Source organism: Coenobita brevimanus, chromosome 65 (genome assembly GCF_032717465.1).
Source record: "Coenobita brevimanus isolate Jiangsu-jjx chromosome 65, ASM3271746v2, whole genome shotgun sequence".
Lineage (NCBI taxonomy): Eukaryota > Metazoa > Arthropoda > Malacostraca > Decapoda > Coenobitidae > Coenobita > Coenobita brevimanus.
Window position 1 is genome coordinate 22313854 of NC_137018.1, and position 22841 is coordinate 22336694.

Consider the following 22841-nt stretch of genomic DNA (forward strand, 5'->3'; position numbering starts at 1 on the left):
GGGGAAACCCAAGGCTGAAAAGCGCATCCCATTACTTTACACGTTAAATCTACCCCGATATACAATACCCTGCCTAACGATGGGTTTTCACCTAACCATTTGCATCATCAAACCGGGGTACTTTCTGGACAGACCTCATCCATATGTCCAGTTATAGTCTCAACTTGACTAAGCCCTTCTGTCTACTATATGCTTTTTCCCTCACCCTAACTAACTTTACACATAATCCAATGATGCATTTTTAATTTTATTTTTACTACCTTAACATCATTATTAATTCTAGTTTTACTATCTGCACATTATTTTAATGGCCTTAGAGAGACTTTTTGAACCAAAGGGGTTTGATAGAGCCTTCATTAACCCTTCCACTAAGAGAGGCCCTCAATCCCCTGCATGCAGCAAGAACATAATGGTGCTGTCCTCTGACTGAAGTAGTTAATAACATAGTAGTGCATGATAAAAAAAAGGAACCATATCACCTGGAGCCTACACAACACCTGTGGCTTACCTCATCCTCAACCTGCTGGCGGCTTTTCTTGCTGAAGGTGGGGATGTTAACACTGCCACTCTCCCCGCTGATCACGTACCGTTTGTTCAGCACGAAAGGTACACCAAACAGAGCTGTGTGTAGGCAACAGATGGGAAAGAAAGGGGTAGTGGGAAGAGGAGGTATGAGTGATTTATAAAAAGCAGGAAGATAGTAGAGAAGAAAATGAGAGGGGAGAAGGAAAGAGGTTGATAAAGAGTGGTGAGCGCAATCATAGGAAATGGATAGAGATTTACAAGGATTGGTGAGAGGGACAGCAGGGAATGGATGAGATTTAAGAGGAGTGGTGAGGGAGTGGAGAAAAAGAGATTGTACGCAAAAAAAAAGTGGGAATACACAGAAAAAGAGGTAGTTTGATAATAAGGTAAGATGGAGGTGAGGGAATGTGAGAGATTGATAAGATGTGAAGTGAGAGAGAACAGTGAGGGGAAAACAAGAGGTAAGGAAGGAGAATAGTTCAAAGCAGCAGGAGAGTGGGAAAGACAAGGGAGAGAGGAAATAACATGAGATACAAACATAAAGGAGGGAGGCAGGAATGAAATGAAAAAAAAGGAATTTTGAACAAACAGAATTGAAGGCGGAGAATGCGTAAGAAGAGAAAGTGGGATAAAGAACGAGTGAGAAAGGAGGAAAGGAGAGTTACAAGGGACAAAATTGGAAGAAAGGGAAGGGATCAGGAAGCACAAAAACCAAAAGCAGGAAGTGGGAATCAGTGGATGAAGGGAAGAAAGGTAAAAGAAAATACAGGTTAATTAGTCTTCCTTGACACAAGTATACAGAACTACAATACACAATAATAATTCATCCATCGCTTACACCTATATTGCCCCATAGAAGAACTGGAGCCCAGGATTTGGCAAGTTGGTCCTGACATTCAAGGTTCAATGGCATTCACTAACTCATGAACAGCATTATCTTTAAAATAAACTCTAACCATCCCTAAGGGCCAACCCTCATGGGCCACATCTGGTTGGACTGCCTTAACCTAAATGACCACAGCTGTCCATTTATTAATATGATTAGTTCTCAGCATACTAAATGGTTTCCTGGAGGACAGGAGATAATCTGGTTTGTCATTCAATGCAAAGACACCTATAGGTGGCACTTGCTGATGCTTAACCTGTCTGTCTGTCTGAACAGATCTGTTGACCATAGGTCAGGAACTTCTTTTGTGGGGCTGTCCTACAGGTAAAGTACAGAACATCCACCGTGTAGGAATCTGGCATCCCCTTGTGACAGGCAGCACTTCATCATGGTCAGACATGAGTCCTTCCCAGGGAGAGATCTGGGGAAGTAAGTGGTTTGGCCCCTAGGTGGATGCTGCAGCTGCTCCACCCAAAATACACAGTACCACATGTAGGTGGCATTAAATTGAGTGTGTGGCTGGTGGGCACCCTGACCTACCACCAAGAAGAAAAAGTACATAAATATTTACAGCAGTGATATGACTATTCAAAGATATATCAAACAAATATCAACCACTAAAAACCATCTCACTTAACCCTTCAGTATGATAATGCTTTTGTTTATTTCACTGTCACAGTTGCTGAAAACCTTGTTCGTTGTGAAGAAATCAGAAACTCTCCACTAACCCTGTAATGAAAAGTCTCCTGCAAGCTGAAAAAAAAAATTACACAGGGCTAGCAATAATACTGTATATCATCACACAGATGGTTTTATAGCAGTAGTGTAAATATATTACCAATCTGGATGTGGTGGAGCCTTGGTCAAATAATAATGTCTGGGGTTAGCAGGACTCAATGCAATGTACTATATAAACAAACCAAACCCCAAACATCCCTCTTATAAAAAAAAAACCATATCAGCCACATGTGGTTGATGCATCTCAATCCACTAAATCACCAAGCGTCTGCTTAGCTATTTGGCTACCACCCATCATCATCATCATCATCATCATCCAGACCTCCCTTCCCACCCTAGGGCATGGTGAGGAGTAGCAACGTCCAGACAGCCCAAATTTGCCCACTCCAATGGGCCACGCTTCCATTCACTCATCATCAAGCCCCCAGAATCCTGACTCTATCTGATAAGCCAAAAACATTCACCACATTCTGTAGCTCCATAGAGTCAATCCAGATGCTGTCAGGTTAAAAAGCAGTGCCAAATCCCTGATCATGCACTTTTCCTCACAATATTCATCCAGCCAGCTCAATCTCTTGTCAGTCCCCTAGCCTCACTGACTTCCAAACCTCTCTTCCTCACACACTCATCCACCATACCCCCCCCCACCTTCTCCTTGGCCTACCTCATCTCCTCCCTCCTTCAAATTCACTCGGATATACCTTTTGCACCACTCTATTGTTATCAATTCTCTCCACATGACCATACCATCTCAGTACATACTCTTCGATTCTGGTGTCCACAGACTTCCTCACTCCACATCTTTCACGAATCACATTATTTCATATCCTATCCACTCTCTGTACTCCACATACATTCCTCAGCAGTCCCATTTCCACAGCCAACGGCCATACCACGTTGAGTACACCGCTTCCCGTCCGATCAGCGAAGTTAAGCAACGTTGGGTCTGGTTAGTACTTGGATGGGTGACCACCTGGGAACACCAGATGCTGTTGGCATCCCTACGTGTCAAGTGGGGTTGGTGGAGGATTAGTGTCCCTCCCTGTAAAACAATTAACTCTAAGCCCTTGGCCACCCCGTTTGGGATACATGGCGTCTGGCGATGAATGATGATGATGCACACCATAGTCTCACATCCATATGTTAAAGTTGGCACTAACACTTCTTCATGTAAGCCTCATGCAGCTGCAACACTCAAGCCTCTGTTTCTTATCAAGGCCTTCATTGCACCAGCTATGTTCCTTCCTTGTGTCACTCTACTTTCCACCATTTTTGCAAATTTCCCTCTCTTTTCTATCATTGTACCCAGGTATTTGAACTCTCTCACCAATTCCAGTCTCCCTCCATTCACTCTAACATCACACTGGGAATCACCTTCTATCTTAATAACCATCATTTTACTCTTTTCTACATTTACTCTCAAGGCATGATGCTCAGGCATCTGCAAAACTTTGCACTAGTCTACCAAGTTCTTGTCCGGTATTTGCGAATAGTACTGCATCATCAGCATACAACAAATTTGAGATATTCCATCCATCATCATTCCTTACCAAAGCAATACCCCTATACCCCTCTCCATTACTCATGTTTTTACTTCTCTCATCACCCTATCCATATATACATATATATATACAGTAATCCCTCCAATATCCGACATAATAGAGCCATAGGCATGTCCGGATAGTGGTCCTGTCCGGATATTGGGCCCCAGCCTTCTGGACTTGTACTTATGGACCCTAACTCAGAAAAACACCTATACAACTCCCTCTGGACATGCATAGCACCAATTTAAGACCCAAATCACACCAATAAAGGACATAAAAGACTGAAATAAATGCAAATGAAGCATAAAATGAGGTTTTTGAGGTAGGTTCATACAATATTAAACATTCTGGGTACTTACAAGTCCCTAGCTCCTGGACTGGTAGTTATGGACCCTAACCTAGCCTAACTCAGAAAAACACCTCCCTACTGCACATGCATAGCACCTAAGACACAGCATATTCACTCCAATAAGGGACATAAAAGAGTGAAATGAGGTGTTTGAGGTAAGTATAGTATGGAAACAGTACAGTATGAAACATTCTGCCTACTTACAGCAAGTCCATGGCCATCTCGATGAATAACCGCCTCCTCTCAGACTCTGACAGTAAGAAGGATTTCCTGAAGCACTTGCAGTACACAGTTCATGAAGTCTTGCCCTGAACTTAGTCATTTGCACTCAGAAGTCCATTCTCTTCACAATGCGCACTCTTGTCTTACTTGCGCTCAATTGTACCTTAAAGAAATAAGTGTCGCACTCTGCACTTTAAGTCCTTCCACTCTTAAAACCATTTTCTAAACCAAAAACACTCAAGTTAATTTATGTTACAGTTACAGTCCATTAAATTTTTGTCTTTTCACTAACAACTCTAAATCCTAACACAATGCACTGTTTTTTTCACTGCACAACACTCCAAATTCCCGTGTGGTCTAGTGGAGAAGTTCTCGGCGTCTAATCACTGTCAGAGTCTGAGAGTAGCACAGGGAAGTGACCTAGGGGTGCGTCGCTGGGTCGTGGTGATGGCGTACCCACTGCAGACGACTCTGAAGACAGACGCAAACTCACGTCGAGCGGTGACTCCACCATGGCTGATGTGCTGGGCTGTGGCTCAGAGCATGAGGGCCTGTCTTGGGGAGGCAACGGAGTGGAGCCAGGGCTGGGCACAGCAGGGGTCACGGGCCTGAAAAAGCTGTCAATCATTGATTGACGCAATGACCGACGATTCTGATGATTTATGATGTGCTGCCTGAAAGCAAGCACTTCCTCCACAAGTCCCAAGGGCCCCATCTCCCTGTCGCAGTCCGGGTGTTCCAGGTAGTCCAGAACGAACTCTAGGTGTTCCCAGAGTGCACTCAGGTTGGGGATGGCTGGAGTTGTGTCATGCTGACAGGAGTCCGCATCATCGTCGCTGTCCTCATCGGAATCTTCAAGCTGGGTACTGACACCTGCAACTGAAGATGCGATCTCGATATCAGACAGGGTCTGATACCCAGGATCGCCCTCGTTGTCATCCAACCACTCACGCACTTCGTCCACATCAACATCATCGCTGTGCGTACATAGACGTGCATGGAAGTCATCCACGTCGAAACCTAGGAAATCGTACTCCGCATCCGTTCCGAGAAGAGACGAGACCAATCATTTTCTAGAATCTTGACAAGGATTTCCTTTCATGCACCGGCCCAGTTGTAGATTGCAGACTTGATGTTGTAGCGGCGAAGGTTTTCCAAAGTCCGCTGGCCTCGTGTGTCCCGTCCCTCCCTGCGCTCGTCCTCGTCTTCGAGAACAACCATCACCTCGTCCAGGAACTTCTGTCAGTATAGGCGCTTCATTGCCACGATCACTCCTTGGTCCATTGGTTGGATGAGAGAGTAGACTGTAGCACCAGTCGAGCAGGGCTGTACTCCCAAGGTGGATGGAAAGCTGATGATAGGGAGAGCTGGAGCTCCCGTTTCATCAGCCCTTGGGACTAGGTCCCGACCATCCCCCTTTGCTGAACTTTTTCAGTGTCTCAGTAACATAGAGAGTAGGCCAGCATGCTCTCCAGTACAAGTTTCTCTAACTATCAACACCAAACTACATGCACATTACACACCACACTACCTTCTCAAAATTTAAAAAGAAAAAATGGCATCAAATAACATAGCCTCGGAGTCCCTGGGGGGGGGACCATAAATGCCCCCACCTTCTGCCCCTCTCCCGGTGTCGACTAAAGATGCCTGGAACCACTGTCTGATTCTCTTCTTCTTCATTTCTGCAACATTCGTGGCCTTTCCTCTAACTTTCATTCAGTTGAGCACCACTTCTCCTCTAAACCTCACCTTTTTCTAACTGAGACTCAGCTGTCTCAGCCAACTGACAGCAGACCCTTTTCTGTATCCTCCTACTTTCTCTATACTCATTTCAAAGCCAAAGGTGGCTGATGTGTATATATACGCAACAACTTATCTTGCTCTCGTGTTCCTGAACATGATTCTTCCGAATTCTCTACACTCTGGCTTCGACTTTCCTGTCATTCTCTGACTAAATATATCTGTGCTGTTTACTTATCTCCTAATTCTACTGACTATCCAAAATTCTTTGACTATCTTATTTCTACGATGGAACACATTCTGTTCATTTCACCTTTCTCTGAAATCTCCATTCTAGGAGATTTCAATGTTCACCACCACCTTTGGCTCTCCTCTCCTTTCACTGATCCACCTGGTGAACAAGCCTACACCTTTTCTATCCTTACCTAGAGCAGCTTGTACAGCACCCTACCCATATCCCTGATCGCCTTGGAGAAAGTTCCAACATACTTGACCTCTTCCTTACAACTAATCCTTCTGCTTACACTGTTAATCTTTTCTCTCCGTTGGGCTCCTCCGATCACAACCTTATCACCTTAACCTGTCCTATCGCTCCAGTACGGCCTGCGGACCCTCCAAAGAAACGTCGTCTGTGGCACCTTGGAGCTGCGGATTGGGAGGCCCTCAGGCATTACTTCTTTGATTTTCCCTGGAATGATTATTGCTTCCATGGCCGGGAGCCATCTGGGTGTGCCTTGCGCATTACAGAGGTTCTTCTTCCGGGCATGGAAGCATACATTCCTTTCTCATATCCTTTGACTAATGCACGAAAGCCTTGGTTTAATCACGCTTGTTCTAATGCTGTCCGCAACAAGGAGAGGGCCTATAAAAGGTACCGGAGCCAACCCACCCCTGAATCACATCTTTTATACGTTTCTGCCCGGAATCGTGTTAAGTCTGTTCTTCGCTCTGCTAAAAATAATTTCATCTGTACTAAGTGCTCTCAACTCTCTAACTCGAATTCTTCCCGCTCCTTCTGGCACCTTGCCAAAAACCTTTCTAACAACTTTACCTCATCATCCTTCCCTCCTCTTTTCTACTCTGATGACTCTGTAGCTATTTCTACTGATAAAGCAGATCTCTTCACTCAGACTTTCTCCTCCAATTCCACCTTAGACAATGCCGGTGCTGTTCCTCCATCACTTCCCCCCTCTGACTTCCTCATGGCAAACTTTAAAATTTCTTCAGCTGATGTATTTTCTTCCATTGCTGGTCTCAGTACTAATAAGGTATATGGGCCTGATGGAGTCCCTCCTGTTGTTCTCAAGAACTGTGCTTCTGTGCTTACACCCTGCCTAGGCAAACTCTTTCGCCTTTGTCTGTCAACTTGTACCTTTCCTTCTTGCTGGAAGTTTGCTCTCATTCAGCCAGTCCCAAAGAAGGGTGACCATTCCCAACCCTCTAACTATCGTCCAATTGCTTTAACATCCTGTATCTCAAAAGTTTTTGAGTCTATTCTTAATAGAAAAATTTTAAAGCATCTTTCCTATCACAACCTTCTTTCTGATCGTCAGTATGGGTTCCGTCAGGGATGCTCCACCGGCGATCTTCTCACCTACCTTTCAGACTCCTGGTCATCCTCCTTTCGGGACTTTGGCGAAAGCTTTGCCATTGCACTTGACATCTCTAAGGCTTTCGATCGAGTCTGGCATAAATCTTTAATTTCCAAACTGCCCTCTTACGGGTTCTATCCTTCTATCTGTGCCTTCATCTCTAGCTTCCTTTCTGGTCGTTCTCTAGCCTCTGTTATAGACAGCCATCGTTCTTCTCCTAGATCTATTACAGTGGTGTTCCTCAGGGCTCTGTCCTATCACCAACTCTCTTTCTTTTATTCATCAATGACCTTCTAAGCTGTACATCTAACCCTATCCACTCATACGCTGATGACTCCACCCTTCACCTTTCCATTCGATTCCCGCAATGTCCATCTCAGCAGTTACTTCAACAAACAAGGCATGAGGCTATGGCACACCTAATGTCTGACTTGGCTCATATCTCTAACTGGGGTAAAAATAATCTTGTTGTTTTTAATGCATCAAAGACTCAGTTTTTGCATCTATCAACCCGACAAAAAATTCCACAGGTATACCCACTAATATTTGATAATATTCAGCTTAATCCTGCATCATCCTTGAACATGCTTGGGGTTTCATTTACTCGGGACTTGTCTTGGAAAGATCATATTACATCTCTTGTAAAATCTGCTACCAAGAGATTGGGTGTGCTAAGCCGACTCCGTTCCTTCTTTACCCCTGCACAATTGTTGACTCTATACAGGGGTTTTATCTGCCCATGTGTAGAGTACAGCTCTCATGTGTGGGGAGGCTCCCCACATACAGCTCTTCTCAATAGGGTGGAGTCAAAGGCTTTTCGCCTCATTAACACTCCTCCTCTTACTGACTCCCTTCAACCATTGTCTCTTCGCAGCACTGTTGCATCTTTATCTCTTTTCTATCGCTACTTCAATGGTCACTGCTCCTCTGAACTGTCTGCATGCATTCCTCCACCCGTACGGTGGGCGCGTAGCACCCATCTAGCAGCAAACTCTCATCCCTTTTCTGTCCAACTCTCTAATGCAAGAGTTAACCGCTACTCCCAGTCCTTTATTTATGCAACAGGTCAACTCTGGAACTGTCTCCCTCTGTCTGTATTTCCTACTTCTTATGATCTCCAGTTTTTCAAACGCAGTGTGTCCTGGCATCTGGATATGATCGGATCTTGACTTTGGCTCTCTCTTATATTTTGTTTTTCTCTTGGAAGGAATAGTTTTGCAGGCTCATTGCCTTTGATTCCTTCTTCCTCACATTATAAAAAAAAAAAAAAAAAAGGAGTATTAGGTGGCAGAAACATGCACCTAATGCAGCCATTCTCAGCCACCAAGTCCTTGTCGCACGGGTGGGCAGGTGCATTATTGAGGAAAAGGAGGGCCTTTACCTGGTCGCGTAGGATTCCCAGTTTCTCAATCTGGTAATGTATGACCTCCTTGATGAAATGGCGGTGGAACCAGTCTTTGAAGATCTGGGCTGTGAACCATGCCTTCAAAGAATGGTACCAGATGACAGGAAGGACATCCATCACCCCACGAAGACACCGAGGCTGCTTTGCACGGCCAACAATAACAGGCTTAAGCCGATGCATGCCGTTAGCATTGGCACAACACAAAGTAGATATCTGTTGCTTGGAGAGCTTGCGGCCAGGTACACGCTTCTCCGTCTCCTCGGCTAGAGTGTTCGTTGGCAAAGGCCGATAGAATAAACCAGTTTCGTCAGCGTTGTAGACTTGACCGAGAGTGAGGCCCTCCCTGTTGATCAAGCCCTTCACCTTGTGCCGAAACTCGTCAACTCCATCCTCGTTAGCTTCCGAAGCTTCGTGATGAGACTTATGGTTGGTAAGGCCATGCTGTAACTTAAATGCGAAGAGCCAACCCTCGGATGCCTTGAAATCTAGGCATTGTGAAGCCTGGGGAACTTCTCAGCAGCAGCCTTCAGCTCCGTACCACGTACCATCACATCAGCAGCACGTTGCTGTCGATACCAAATCAACGTGGAGCGGTCAACTTCAGCAAACTTGGGAGTAAACATCACCTTCCTCTCCACGTTGCGTCTGCTTCTCGGCAAGAAGTCAGCCGTGTACTGCATGAGTTTGTCTCAGGATCTCTTAATATCAAACAAAGTAGATTGGGCCAGGTTAAACTCGCGGAGGATGCAGGAAGAAGACCATCTCGCATCTACTTTCTCCAATATCTCCCGCTTCTCCTCCAGAGTCAATACCACTCTCTTCCTCTTCTCAGGTGGCGGGGCCATCATCTCACACATGAAGGAGAGGCATGAGAGCAGCAGGAGTGCCTGCAGCAGGTAAGGCACCACCACAAAAGCGAGCACATGGGCAGCCATGACGACGAGCATTCACTCGCGACGAGAGACAGGCGGAAAGTGGGGAGGATGCAGGGGCGCTCTAGCGGACATCGGAGGAATGACACGCCACAACAAAGCTGTCCTGCGCCCCACGCGCTAAGTTCAAATTACAGGCGGGAAAAAATCTTTTTTTTTTTTCGAATTTTTTGCGGTTTTCGGACCATTTTGGGAATATTGGATCCCGGGACGATTATGTCCGGTTAGTGGGGATGTCTGGATAGTGGGCGTCCGGATATTAGAGGGATTACTGTATATACACTCACAAACACATATACATATACTGTATATATACATTATATACATACATATATATATATATATATGTACACTCAATCCTTAAGCAACACGTGGTTGAGTAACACGTTTTTGTTCTAACGCGGTCAGCATAATGAGACAAGTCATGTCAACACGCGGAAAAACTCAAGCTCACGCGGGAAGTCAGCTGGCCTGGGGACGAAATTTGAAAGCTGCGCGCTATGATGTCACCCTCTAACCTCTGGGTACATTTCCAGGGCGCATATTTCCATTCTGTATGGGTATTTATCTCAGTACCACAGCCAGCCACCTCAGCCAAACAGCCCTAGTGAGATGGGATAGGTTAGGGTAGGTTAGGTTGCTGAAATTTTGCTTGGGAAGCACAGTGGGCATATTTTTGTGAAAAACCTATGGTTAGTGCTGAAACGAATGGGCAAGCATTGTTCCTGGCTGAGGGTTCCTGGTGGTTTTTATGAATACGCATACAGAATGGAAATATGTTTTCTGGGCAAACTCAAGGCCGAACGGTTTGACGAAATTTATGGGTTTCGGCAATTTCAGGGGACAAAATGAAACGACAATGTATACTAATCAGAAAAAAAAAAAAAAAAATCCTTGCGTTCTCGTAAGTTACAGTTCAGTTCCACATTCTTCATTTGATTTCATGCTTCCCAACACATTTTGGACCAACTGGGCATATGGTTATCAGTCCTTTCTCATGCCTCATCTAGTTCTTACCCACAATTATGATGGAGTTTGCAGTTTTAAGGAACGAAATGGAACGAAAATGTTTGCTAATTAGAGGAAAAGTTACTCTTTCGTCCATGTGTTATCGTAACGTTCAGTTCCACATTCTTTGTTCAATTTAATGCTTCCCAACTCTTCCAACTAACTGAGCATACTGTTATCAATCCTTTGTCATGCTTCACCTAGTTCCACCCCACACTCATAATGGGTTTCGCAGTTTTAGGGGACGAAATGGAACGGAAATGTTTGCTAATTAGAAAAAAATACTTTCGTCTATGTGTTCTTGTTAGTGTTCAGTTCCACATTTTTTGTTCGGTTTCGTGCTTCCCAACACATTTAGGACCAACTGAGCATACGGCTATCAAGTCCTTTCTCGCGTCTCACAGACTCTACCTCACAGTCATATGGGTTTCGAGTTTTAGGAGACGAAACTGAACGAAAATGTTTGCTAATCACACACACACACACACACACACACACACACACACACACACAAAATACTTCTGCTCGTGTAAGTGAGCATTCAGTTTCACATTCTTCGTTCTTCTTCCTGACAGTCTTATGTTTGTCGGATTACTTCTGGGAGGTAAATAAACGTTTCATACTAAATCTATTTCCCCCGCCGTTTTAAGTTGTATTCCGCTGTCAACTTGTTTGACACATCAGGGTTACGGCGAAATTAGGGCCTGTCCTAACCTAAGTGTTTAAACTTGATCTAACCTAGCTTAACTATACCTTATAATTTAACCTAACCTAACGTAGCATCCAGTTGGGAAGTTGGGAGACGAAAATCACCTTTGAGTACATCAAGACAATCATGTTATGGCTTAAGGAACGTGATGATAAAAAGTGGGAAATTTTTCAGCAGGAAAAGGTAATTTACCACCCTGAAAATAGTCAGAAAAATACAGAAAACAAACTGGAGGAATATGAACTGAATTGGTAAGGTTCTACCACTGCTTTAAGCGTACAAATACCAAAATGACAAAAGAAAAAAAGAAAAACCATAGCATAAAAGAAAGCACCATCATAACGATTTGGAAGGACAGGGAGAAGATAAAGATCTTGCGTAGGAAGTGATGCAATCCTGGCAGCGTGAAGGTTTATATGTTGTCCTGAAACTGACTGAGAAGCTTATAGGGCGTTATGTGGAGCGTCAGAGAAAGCAAACTCTCACTTTTATCCCTTTTTATCATCTTACCCCACGTATTTACCTTCACCTATACGCACCATCAGGTAAAACACCGAAAGAGGTATAACTGTTGTAATTAAAAACATCAGTGGTATTAAAAATGGCATTAACAAAAACAGAAGTTGGACTGGGTCAACACCACCTCCACTGAGTACCCTTTTGTTGATACGTAGCTCCACGGTATTTTACTCCCGCCCCCCAACCCCAAAGTTGTTGTCAAAGTTTCGCCTTCTCGTATCATGTGACCTTCGGGAGAGACGTTAGGCTGTATAGTTAGACTAAAATTTACGGGTCTGGCTGTTTTAGAGAACAAAATGGAGCGAAAATGTTTGCAAACCAGAAAAAAGGTACTCTTTCATCCATGTGTTCTCCTGAGTTAGCGTTCCGTTTCACATTCTTCGTTCGGTATCGCTCTTCCCAACACATTTCGAACTGATTGAGCAGTTTAGCCATGTGTTTAGTTATCAGAAATGCGTTGGGAAACGCGATATCAAACGAAAAATGTGAAACTGAACGCTAACTCACGAGAACACACGGATTAAAGTAATTTTTTCTTGTTAGCACAAATTTTCGTTCTATTTCGTACTCAAAAACTGCCAGACCCATAAATTTTTGTCTAACCATATGGCCTAAGGTCTCTCCTGAAAGCCACATGATATGAGAGAAGGCGAAACTTTGATAACAACATTGGGGTTGGGGGATGGGAGGAAAATACCGGGGAGCTACGTATCAACAAAAGGGTACCCATCCCAACTTTTATTTTTGTTAATGGTATTTTTAACCCCTTAACCGCGGGGCGTCACTTTCGTGACACTTGGGAGCAAGGGATCATACCGCGGGGCGTCGCTTTTGTGATTCTGTGTTATTTTGAATTCACCCGGGCTTCCAAGTGGGGGCTTGTATCATCTATCAGTACTGCCAATGTCCAACACTAGTCAGCACTCCTAATCTCATCTGTACTCCCATCCATTGTTGATAATTTAGCCATTTCTCCCCGTTCTTGACTCCCCTCCCTACCCCCCCTCCATTACCCTATCCTCTCGCCTGCCCGGCCGTGCTACGCTAAGTAAATCTTCCCTGGAATTTTTCACTGATTTCATCCATTGAAATAAGCCCTATGCCCTATTCTTATACCAAATAATATATACAAGAAAGAAATAAGGTAAGTGAGAGTGCCATACACCTGGACTTGGCTAATTATCACCTGACAACACCTCACGTGCACTCGTTCGCTAATTTTCGCTGTTTTTTTCCCCTTGAAATATGCTGTATAATCTATTTTTGTAATAAATATACATGTAAGGAGGGAAGGGAGAAGCCTAAGTGATATTTACATTCACCTGGAACTACCTAATTTATAATGTATTGTCTAGATTTCCTGCCAATCATTTCAGTGCTAGACATAGCTGTTTCAAGAGCTAACACTGGTAGCTCTGAATATCCCCTAAGTAGGCCTCCACCCCGGCCCTCCGTTATCAGTTTACTCTCATCTTCCGAAGTGAGGGTACATATGTTTCTTCTTGCTGACTTCAAGGACTTTTTCACCCCCATGCAAAGGGCCCTGTGACCTTTACCCCCTACTAAACCTCGTGTGGAAAGAGGTAAAGGGCTGACAATTGATAAAAAAGTGACTACGATCTTTCTATTGAGTAAAACAGTGCAAGTGGAATTGTAAATAATGTGTAAACAGCAAGTGAAAGTAATGAATGTAAATATACGTGAACAATGGAAAATAGTTTTATAAGTTACTTCAAGTGACAGTGCATAACACAGTGTAAATAAAATAGAAATATAAATAACGTAAATAAAATAGAGAACGTAAATAGAAATGTAAATGAGTAGTATTATAAGAATAAGAGTATATACCCTAGGAGTAATGAAAGTGAAAGTTTCACTCTAGCATGTCTGAATGCTATGAGTTATGAGAGTGACGATGAAAGTGACATTCACTCTCAATGCTAGTATACAGGACGAGAAAGTGAATGCTACGTATTTTACTGAAAGAAATTGAATCCCTACAGTGACACTAAACTAATACTACTGAAGGAAACTTATGGATAAAGACTGTAGATATATATAAGTGTTATATAGTAATAGAAATATACGAAGGGTGATCAGAAAGTAATGACAGTTCGTGCTATAACATGAAAACCTTGAATGATGGGAGGTAGGGGAGCAAGGAGAGTGCAGAGTTGCCTGTCCTTACGAGTTTGAACTTGTCGCCGTATGCCTGACTTTTCTTGTTTTATTGTTGTGAGTGAATGCTTCACTCGTTTTTGCTCTCTGGCCAGAAACATGGATTACTCGAAAGAAGGCTGCAGGTTCTACATTTTTACGAGGTGGAAACTGGGAAAGAAAGCAACAGAGATTCGAGGGGAATTATTAAAAGTTTATCTAGACACTACTCCTTCCCTGGAAACTGTTTCCCACTGGATTCGTGCTTTCACAGCAGGAAAAACTGAATTGAAAGATGAACAATGCTCTGGACACCCCCGGGCATCCGTGACCGAAGCAACAACTGTCCGTGCACGGTCCATCATTGACGAGGATCCAACTGTAACTCTTAGGTTCTTAGCCTTGGAGCTTGATATCAGTTATGGGAGTGCATATGACATCGTGCATGAACAATTACACCTGAGGAAGAAGTGTTGTCGATGGATACCCCATTTGTTGACTGATGAGCAAAAGGCTGAACGGGTGAGGATTTGTCGTGTCTGGCTTGCTGAATTTGAACCAAATGGTCCAAAACGGTTCTCAGATGTTGCTACTGGAGATGAGTGTTGGATTTCATTCTTCACAACCCGTGACAAGCAGTCAAACATGGTGTGGTTGGGCGATGAAGACCCTCGACCTCAGATTTTGAAGGAAGGATTTCGCAGCTGGAAGCGCCTTTTCACCATCTTTTTCAATTCTCAAGGACCAATATGCGTGGATGTGATGCCTGAAAAGTCTACTATCACAGCCCAATACTACACAGACCAGGTCCTTCCACAAGTCTTGGAACACAAGGCCAACATCGCACCAACCCGCCGTCGGTCTCGCCTTTTGCTGCACCACGACAATGCTGCACCCCACAAAGCTTGCCTCACTATGCAGTACCTGGAACAACAAGGTATAACTCTGCTCCCCCACCCACCCTACTCCCCTGACCTGGATCCCTGTGACTTTTGGTTGTTTCCAAAAATTAAATCTACCATCGCTGGGAAGCAATTTCATCGCATCCAAGACTTGGCACGAACCGTCAATTCAGAACTCCGAAGTATACCGTTTTCAGAGTACCACACTTGCTTCATGAAGTGGAGAAAGAGAATGGAACGCTGCATAGAGGTTGGAGGGGAGTACTTTGAAGGAATGTGAGTCATAGTTTGATAGTTCTTCATGCTAATAAAAGTTTATGGACTCACTGTCATTTCTTTCTAATCACCCCTCGTAAAGTGTGAGGGGTTTTATGAATAATAAACGACAGAGTACCAAGAGCGAACTAGTGCCAGTGCGACGATCAGACACACTCGTAATTTCCATTGCTTTCACAGTGTTTTTTTTTTTGAGTATGGATCCCAAACTACTTGAAAATTGTAGAATAGTGTTTATAGTGTTTGTATCTGGCTGTGGTAATCATATTACGGGTTGTCGGGAAGTGTAAAGTGGAGACTTCGTTACCCTACTTCAGAGGTCTCCACAAGTCCTACGGTAACCGACGAAGGCTCAACAATCATTCCAGGAGAAAGCTGAAGGTATGTGCCATAAGCATATGTAATTTTATTGTTCTAGGACTAATAACTGATTTTTGGCAAATATTTTTTGAGAGTCTGTCGGAGCCCAAATAACCCCGCGGGACACGCAAGTCATTGGTAAACAAGCACGCGGTGTAGGGGTTAATTCCATTGATGTTTTTAATTACAACAGTTATATCTCTTTCAATGTTTTACCTGATGGTGGGTGCAAGTGGGGGTAATTTACGTGGGGTTAGGTGGTAAGAAGGGGTAAAAGTGAGAGTTTTGGAAAGTTGCCAGAACACACTGTACCATTATACATGTAAACATATTGTCTGAGTGACGCGGATTTGGGTACCACGGTCCTTGTCCAGTCCCTATTGCCCGCGGTACTCAAGGATTGAGTGTATATACATATATACAGTACCCTCGTGTCCAACACGCGTTTGTCCAACACGATTCGCGTCCAGCACAGGGAGCAAAAAATTAGTATGCTTTAATACGATTTAAGTACTGCACTGTAAAATGGGTGCGTAAGCATAACACTGATGGAGCTCCGAGAAGTGGGCGAAATCCACAGAGTTCGCCTCTAGCACGATCACCCCCGGTCCAACACAGTCATACTGGACATTCCCGTGACACTGACAGCCAATCAAAACTTATGATCAAGTAGCCTCCCCCGCCCGCTATCATGACGAGATCGTGATGTCGCCGAATGAAAAACGCTTCTGTTCTCACGTGATGTTTTGTTTAAATTTCTCCCGCCAAAGCACCACTCAGTCGCATAATTTGCATTGGACCGTGCTTTTTTCTCGCTGCATTTTCTGCCCTTGCTACTGCATTTTACCCTGCTCACGATGCCTACGAAGCCTTCTAAGAACCCCAAGAAGCGGCGGCACCTCCCTCAGGCAACCAAGCTAGAATTCATTGAGAGCCAGAAGAATGGGGAAAGGAATTTCAAAGGATTTATGAGGGAGGTTGAGGAGGAGCAGCAGCCATTACCCGCTAGTGACGCCAGCACCCATCCTCCAGGGACCCAGTAGGACTACCTACAGTCTCGGATATCACCTTCCATTCCCAGCAAGCCCACCAACACTATCCTAAAAGGTTAGTTATCGTTCATAGTACAGTACCACTTATTATAATTACAGTAGTACCAATATATGTATAGGTATATGGTAGGTATTTAGGGTGACTTTTCCTAGGGTTGCTGACATAATTCATTTTTCCCCATAAGCTCTGTTGTTTGTCCAACACATTTTTGGTCCAACACAGGACCCGTGTATGACAATATTACCGTGTTGGACGCGAGGGTACTGTATATATATATACAGTACATATATATATATATATATATATATATATATATATATATATATATTATATATATATATATTTATTTTCATATATATATATGTATGTATATACAGTACCCTCGCATTCAACACGGTAATATTGTCATGCATGGGTCCCGTGTTGGACCAAAAACGTGTTGGACAAACAACAGAGCTTATGGGGAAAAATGAATTATGTCAGCAACCCTAGGAAAAGTCACCCTAAATACCTACCATATACCTATACATTTATTGGTACTACTGTAATTATAATAAATTGTACTGTACTATGAATGATAACTAAACTTTTAGGATAGTGTTGGTGGGCTTCCTGGGAATGGAAGGTGATATCTGAGGCTGTACATAGTCCTACTGGGTCCCTGGAGGAAGGCTGCTGGCGTCGCTAGCGGATAATGGCTGCTGCTGCTGCTCAACCTCCCTCATAAATCCATTGAAATTCCTCTCCCATTTCTTCTACCTCTCGATGAATTCTAGCTTGGTGGCCTGAGGGAGGTGCTGCTGCTTCTTGGAGTTCTCAGAAGGCTTCCTAGGCATCATGAGCAGGGTAAAATGCAGTAGCAAGGGCAGAAAATGCAGCAAGAAAAAAGCGCCGTCCAATGCGAATTATGCGACTTAGTGGCGCTGTGGCGGGAGAAATTTAAACAAAACATCACATGAGAGCAGAAGCGTCTTTCATTGGGCGACATCACGATCACATCACGATTGCGGGCGGGCGAGGCTACTTGATCGGAAGTTTTGATTGACTGTCAGCATCATGGGAACGTCCAGTATGACCGTGTTGGACCGGGAGTAATCGTGCTAGAAGCAAACTCTGCGGATTTCGCCCACTTCTCGGAGCTCCGTCCGTGTTATGCTCTACGTGCTGGACACAAATTGTGCTGGACAAACACGTGTTGGATGCCGGGGTACTGTATATATTTATAAACTGTATATGTATATTTCTATATATATATATAAATATATATATATAAACATACATCTCTCTCTCTCTCTCTCTCCATCCATCCATCATCCAATCCTACATTCCCCCAAGAAGAGCATGGGAGCCCAGGGCTAGGCAAGTTGGTCCTGTCATTTAAGATGAGAGTGATTGGCCTCACTCATCCCTGAGTGGCATTACGTCAGCAATAAACCCCAATCACCCCTTGGATATAAACCTTCACCAACTCAATCCAATTGGAGCACTGTAATTACCCACTAAACCACCAGGCGCCAATATCTGTTATATGGTTACCACCCAGTGTAGTAAATGGTTTCCTGGTGTACAGGAAACCATTTGACTTGTCACTCAGTGTAGAGTCACACACAGGCAGAAGGAAGAGGAAAGAATGAAGGAAAGAAAGACAGAAGACGGAGTGTAAAGTCACCTGTAGGCAGTAGGATGAGGAAAGAATGAAGGAAAGAAAGACAGAAGAGGATGGAAGGAAAGAAGGATGGAGGAGAGGAAAGGGCAGACATCTGAGAGCAGCACTGCATGGAGTGAGTGGACGGTGGGCGCCCCCACCTACCACAATATATATATATATATATATATATATACATACAGTAATCATTCCAATATCCAACGTAATAGAGCCATAGGCAGGTCCGGATAGTGGTCCTGTCCAGATATTGGGCCCCAGCTTATGGACTTGTACTTATGGACCCTCACTCAGAGAAACACCTATACAACTCCCTCTGGACATGCATAGCACCTATTTAAGACCCAAATCACACCAATAAGGCACATAAATTACTGAAATAAATGCAAAAGAAGCATAAAATGAGGGTTTAGAAGTAGGTTCATACAATATTAAACATTCTGGTGACTGGCTCCTGGACTGGTACTTATGGACCCTAACCTAGCCTAACTCAGAAAAACATCTTCCTACTGCACATGCATAGCTCCTAACACCCTATTCACACCAATAAAGGACATTAAAGAGTGAAATGAGGTAAGTATAGTATGGAAAAAAGTACAGTATGAAACATTCTGCCTACTTACAGCAAGTCCATGGCCACCTCGATGAATAACCGCCTCCTCTCGGACTCTGACAGTAAGAAGGATTTCCTGAAGCACTTCTAGTACACTGTTCCTGAAGTCTTGCACTGACCTTAGTCAATCACACACAGAAGTCTGTTCTCTTCGCAGTGCGCACTCTTGTCTAACTAATGCTCCATTGTAACTTACTAAGTGTTGCACTCTGCACTTTAACTTTTCCCATTCTTCTAATAATTTTCCAAAGCCAAAACAAACAAGTCTATTTATGTTAAATTTTGTTCTAAATGAGTCTTTTCTCTCACAACTGTAAATCCTTAACACAATGCACTGTTTTTTTCACTGCACAACACTAAATTCCTGTGTGGTCTAGTGGAGAAGTTCTTGCTGTTTATTCACTGTCAGAGTCCGAGAGTATCATTGGCAGGTGACCTAGGGGTGCGTCGCTGGGTCGTGGTGATGGCGTACCCACTGCAGACGACTCTGAAGACAGACGCAAACTCACGTCGAGCGGTGACTCCACCGTGGCTGATGTGCTGGGCTGTGGCTCAGAGCATGAGGGCCTATCTTGGGGAGGCAACGGAGTGGAGCCAGGGCTGGGCACAGCGGAGGTCACGGGCCTGAAAAAACTGTCAATGGTTGATTGACGCAATGACTGACGATTCTGACGATTTATGATGCGCTGCCAGAACAACGCACTTCCTCCACAAGTCCCAAGGGCCCCATCTCTCTGTCGCAGTCCGGGTGTTCCAGGTAGTCTAGGACGAACTCTAGATGTTCCCGGAGTGTGCTCAGCTTGGGGATGGCTGGAGTAGTGTCCTCCTGAGAGGAGTCCGCATCATCGTCGCCTTCCTCATCGGAATCTTCAAGCTCGGTACTGACACCTACAACTGAAGGCGCGATCTCGATATCAGACAATGTCTGATACCCAGGATCGCCCTCGTCGTCATCCAACCACTCATGAACATCATTCACATCAACATCGTCGCCGTGCGTATGTAGCCGTGCATGGAAGTCATCCACGTCAAACCCTACAAAATCGTACTCAACATCCGTTCCAAGAAGCAGACGAGACCAACCATTTTCCAGAGTCTTCACAAGGACTTCCTTCCATGCACTAGCCCAGTTGTACAGCGCAGACTTGATGTTGTAGCGGCGAAGGTTTTCCAAAGTCCGCTTGCCTCGTGTGTCCCGTCCCTCCCTGCGCTTGTCCTCGTCCTCGAGAACAACCATCACCTCGTCCAGGAACTTCCTTCGGTATAAGCGCTTTGTTGCCACGATCACTCCTTGGTCCATTGGTTGGATGAGAGCAGTCGTATTAGGTGGCAGAAACATGCACCTAATCCAGCCATTCTCAGCAACCAAGTCCTTGTCGCACGGGTGGGCAGGTGCATTGTCGAGGAGAAGGAGGGCCTTTACCTGGTCGCGCGGGATTCCCAGTGTCTTCGTCTGGTAATTGATGACCTCCTTGACGAAGTGGCGGTGGAACCAGTCTTTGAAGATCACGGCTGTAAACCATGCCTTCAAAGAATGGTACCAGACGACAGGAAGGACATCCATCACCCCACGAAGACACCGAGGCTGCTTTGCGCGGCCAACAACAACAGGCTTAAGCCGGTGCATGCCGTTAGCATTGGCACAACACAAAGCAGATATCCGTTCCTTGGAGAGCTTGCGGCCAGGTACATGTTTCTCCGTCTCCTCGGCTAGAGTGTTCGTTGGCAGCAAGCGATAGCATAGACCAGTTTCGTCTGCGTTGTAGACTTGACCGAGAGTGAGGCCCTCCCTGTCGATCAAGCCCTTCACCTTGTGCCGAAACTCGTCAACTCCATCCTCGTTAGCGTCCAAAGCTTCGCCATGAGCTTTACCGTTGGTAAGGCCATGCCGTAACCTGAACGCAAAGAACCAACCCTCGGATGCCTTGAAGTCTAGGGCGTCGTGAAGCCTGGTGAACTTCTCGGTAGCAGCCTTCAGCTTCGTTCCACATACCATCACACCAGCAGCACGTTGTTGTCGATACCAAATCGACGTGGAGCGGTCGATTTCTGCAAACTTGGGGGTAAACATCACCTTCCTCTCCACGTTGCGTTTGCTTCTCGACGAGAAGTTAGCCGTGTACTGCATGAGTTTGTCTCGGGATCTCTTAATATCAAACAAAGTAGATCAGGCCAGGTTAAATTCGCGGAGGATGCAGGAAGAAGACCACCCCGCATCTACTTTCTCCAATATCTCCCGTTTTATCTCCAGAGTCAACACCACTCTCTTCCTCTTCTCAGGTGGCGGGGCCATCATCACACACGCTAAGAGGAGGCCCGAGAGCAGCAGGAGTGCCTGCAGCAGGTAAGGCACCACCACAAAAGCGATCACGTGGGCAGCCATAACGACGAGCGTGCACTCGCGGCGAGAGACAGGCGGAAAGTGGGGAGGATGCAGCGGCGCTCTATTGGATGTCGGAGGAATGACGCACCACAACAATGCTCTCCCGCGCCGCGCGCGGCAAGTTCAAATTACGGGCGGGAAAAATTCTTTTTTTGTGTGTGTGTGTGTGGGGGGGTGTTTCCGGACCATTTTGGGAATATTGGATCCTGGGACGATTATGTCCGGTTAGTGGGGATGTTCGGATATTGGGCGTCCGGATATTAGAGTGATTACTTATATATATATATATATATTTATTTATTTATAGAACAACCATGGGGACATCACACAACCTTGTTGCACGCCCACACCGATCATGAACCATTCACTTAGATGGCCCTTAACCCTTACAATGCTTCACCACAATCATAAATACTCTTGATGGCACCTAGCAGCTTATCATCTACACTGTACATGCGCAAAACCTTCCACAATCCTTCACTGTCTACTTTGTTGTATGCTTTTTCCAGGTCCATGAATGCCGTAAACACCTTATAGTCCTCACAAGCTTTCTCCACTATCTGTCTTACTGCAAATATTTGATCCACACATCCTCTGCCACTACTAAAGCCACCTTGTTCATCACTCAATAGGACTTCTGATATCTCTCTTACTTTCTCTATAATAATTCTTCCATATACCTTCCCTATCACACTCAATAAACTTAAGTCATGATAATTCTTGCACTCACTTTGCTCACCTTTATTTTTGTACATGGGTACAATCACAGCCTATTCCCACTCTGCTGGCACAGTATCAATCATCCATGCCTTCTTACACGTCTCGAACAAACACTTCATTACGCTCTCTCCACTACACTTAATCAACTCTGCATACACCTCATCAACCCCAGCTGCTTTCCCATTTTTCAGCCACTTCACAGCACTCTTCACCTGTGTGAACGTCACGTTTCCTGGCACTGCATTCCTTCTCTGCACACCCCCAAAACCAATCACAATGGCTCTGCTCTCTCTATTCCCATTCATCAGGCTTTCAAAATATTCTTTCCATCTAGTCCTTACTTCATCCCCATGGGTTAACAATGTACCACTTACATCCAGCACACCTTGACATTTCTTTCCACTTTCACTTCTACATTTCTGCATCTCTTTCCAGAATAACTTCCTATTTTCAGAGTAGTTTTCATTCGTTTTTCTTTCTAGATCATCATCTACCTCCTCCTTTTTCCTCTTCACTAGTCTCTTTACATGCTTCTTGCTCTCAAT

General features: G+C 44.6%; 1 protein-coding gene and 1 non-coding gene across 2 annotated transcripts in view; one reads left to right on the top strand and one right to left on the bottom strand.

The window, feature by feature from the left end:
• Mvb12 (multivesicular body subunit 12-like Mvb12) overlaps nt 1–22841 on the bottom strand; it is a 453420-nt gene that overhangs the window by 10380 nt on the left and 420199 nt on the right. The window contains exon 6 of the mRNA XM_080276626.1: nt 509–621. Coding sequence (XP_080132752.1) covers nt 509–621 — 113 coding nt within the window. The remainder of the gene's footprint in view (nt 1–508; nt 622–22841) is intronic.
• On the top strand, nt 3029–3147 carry LOC145405115 (5S ribosomal RNA). The gene has a single exon (XR_013898262.1). It is a non-coding gene; the product is annotated as a 5S ribosomal RNA (ribosomal RNA).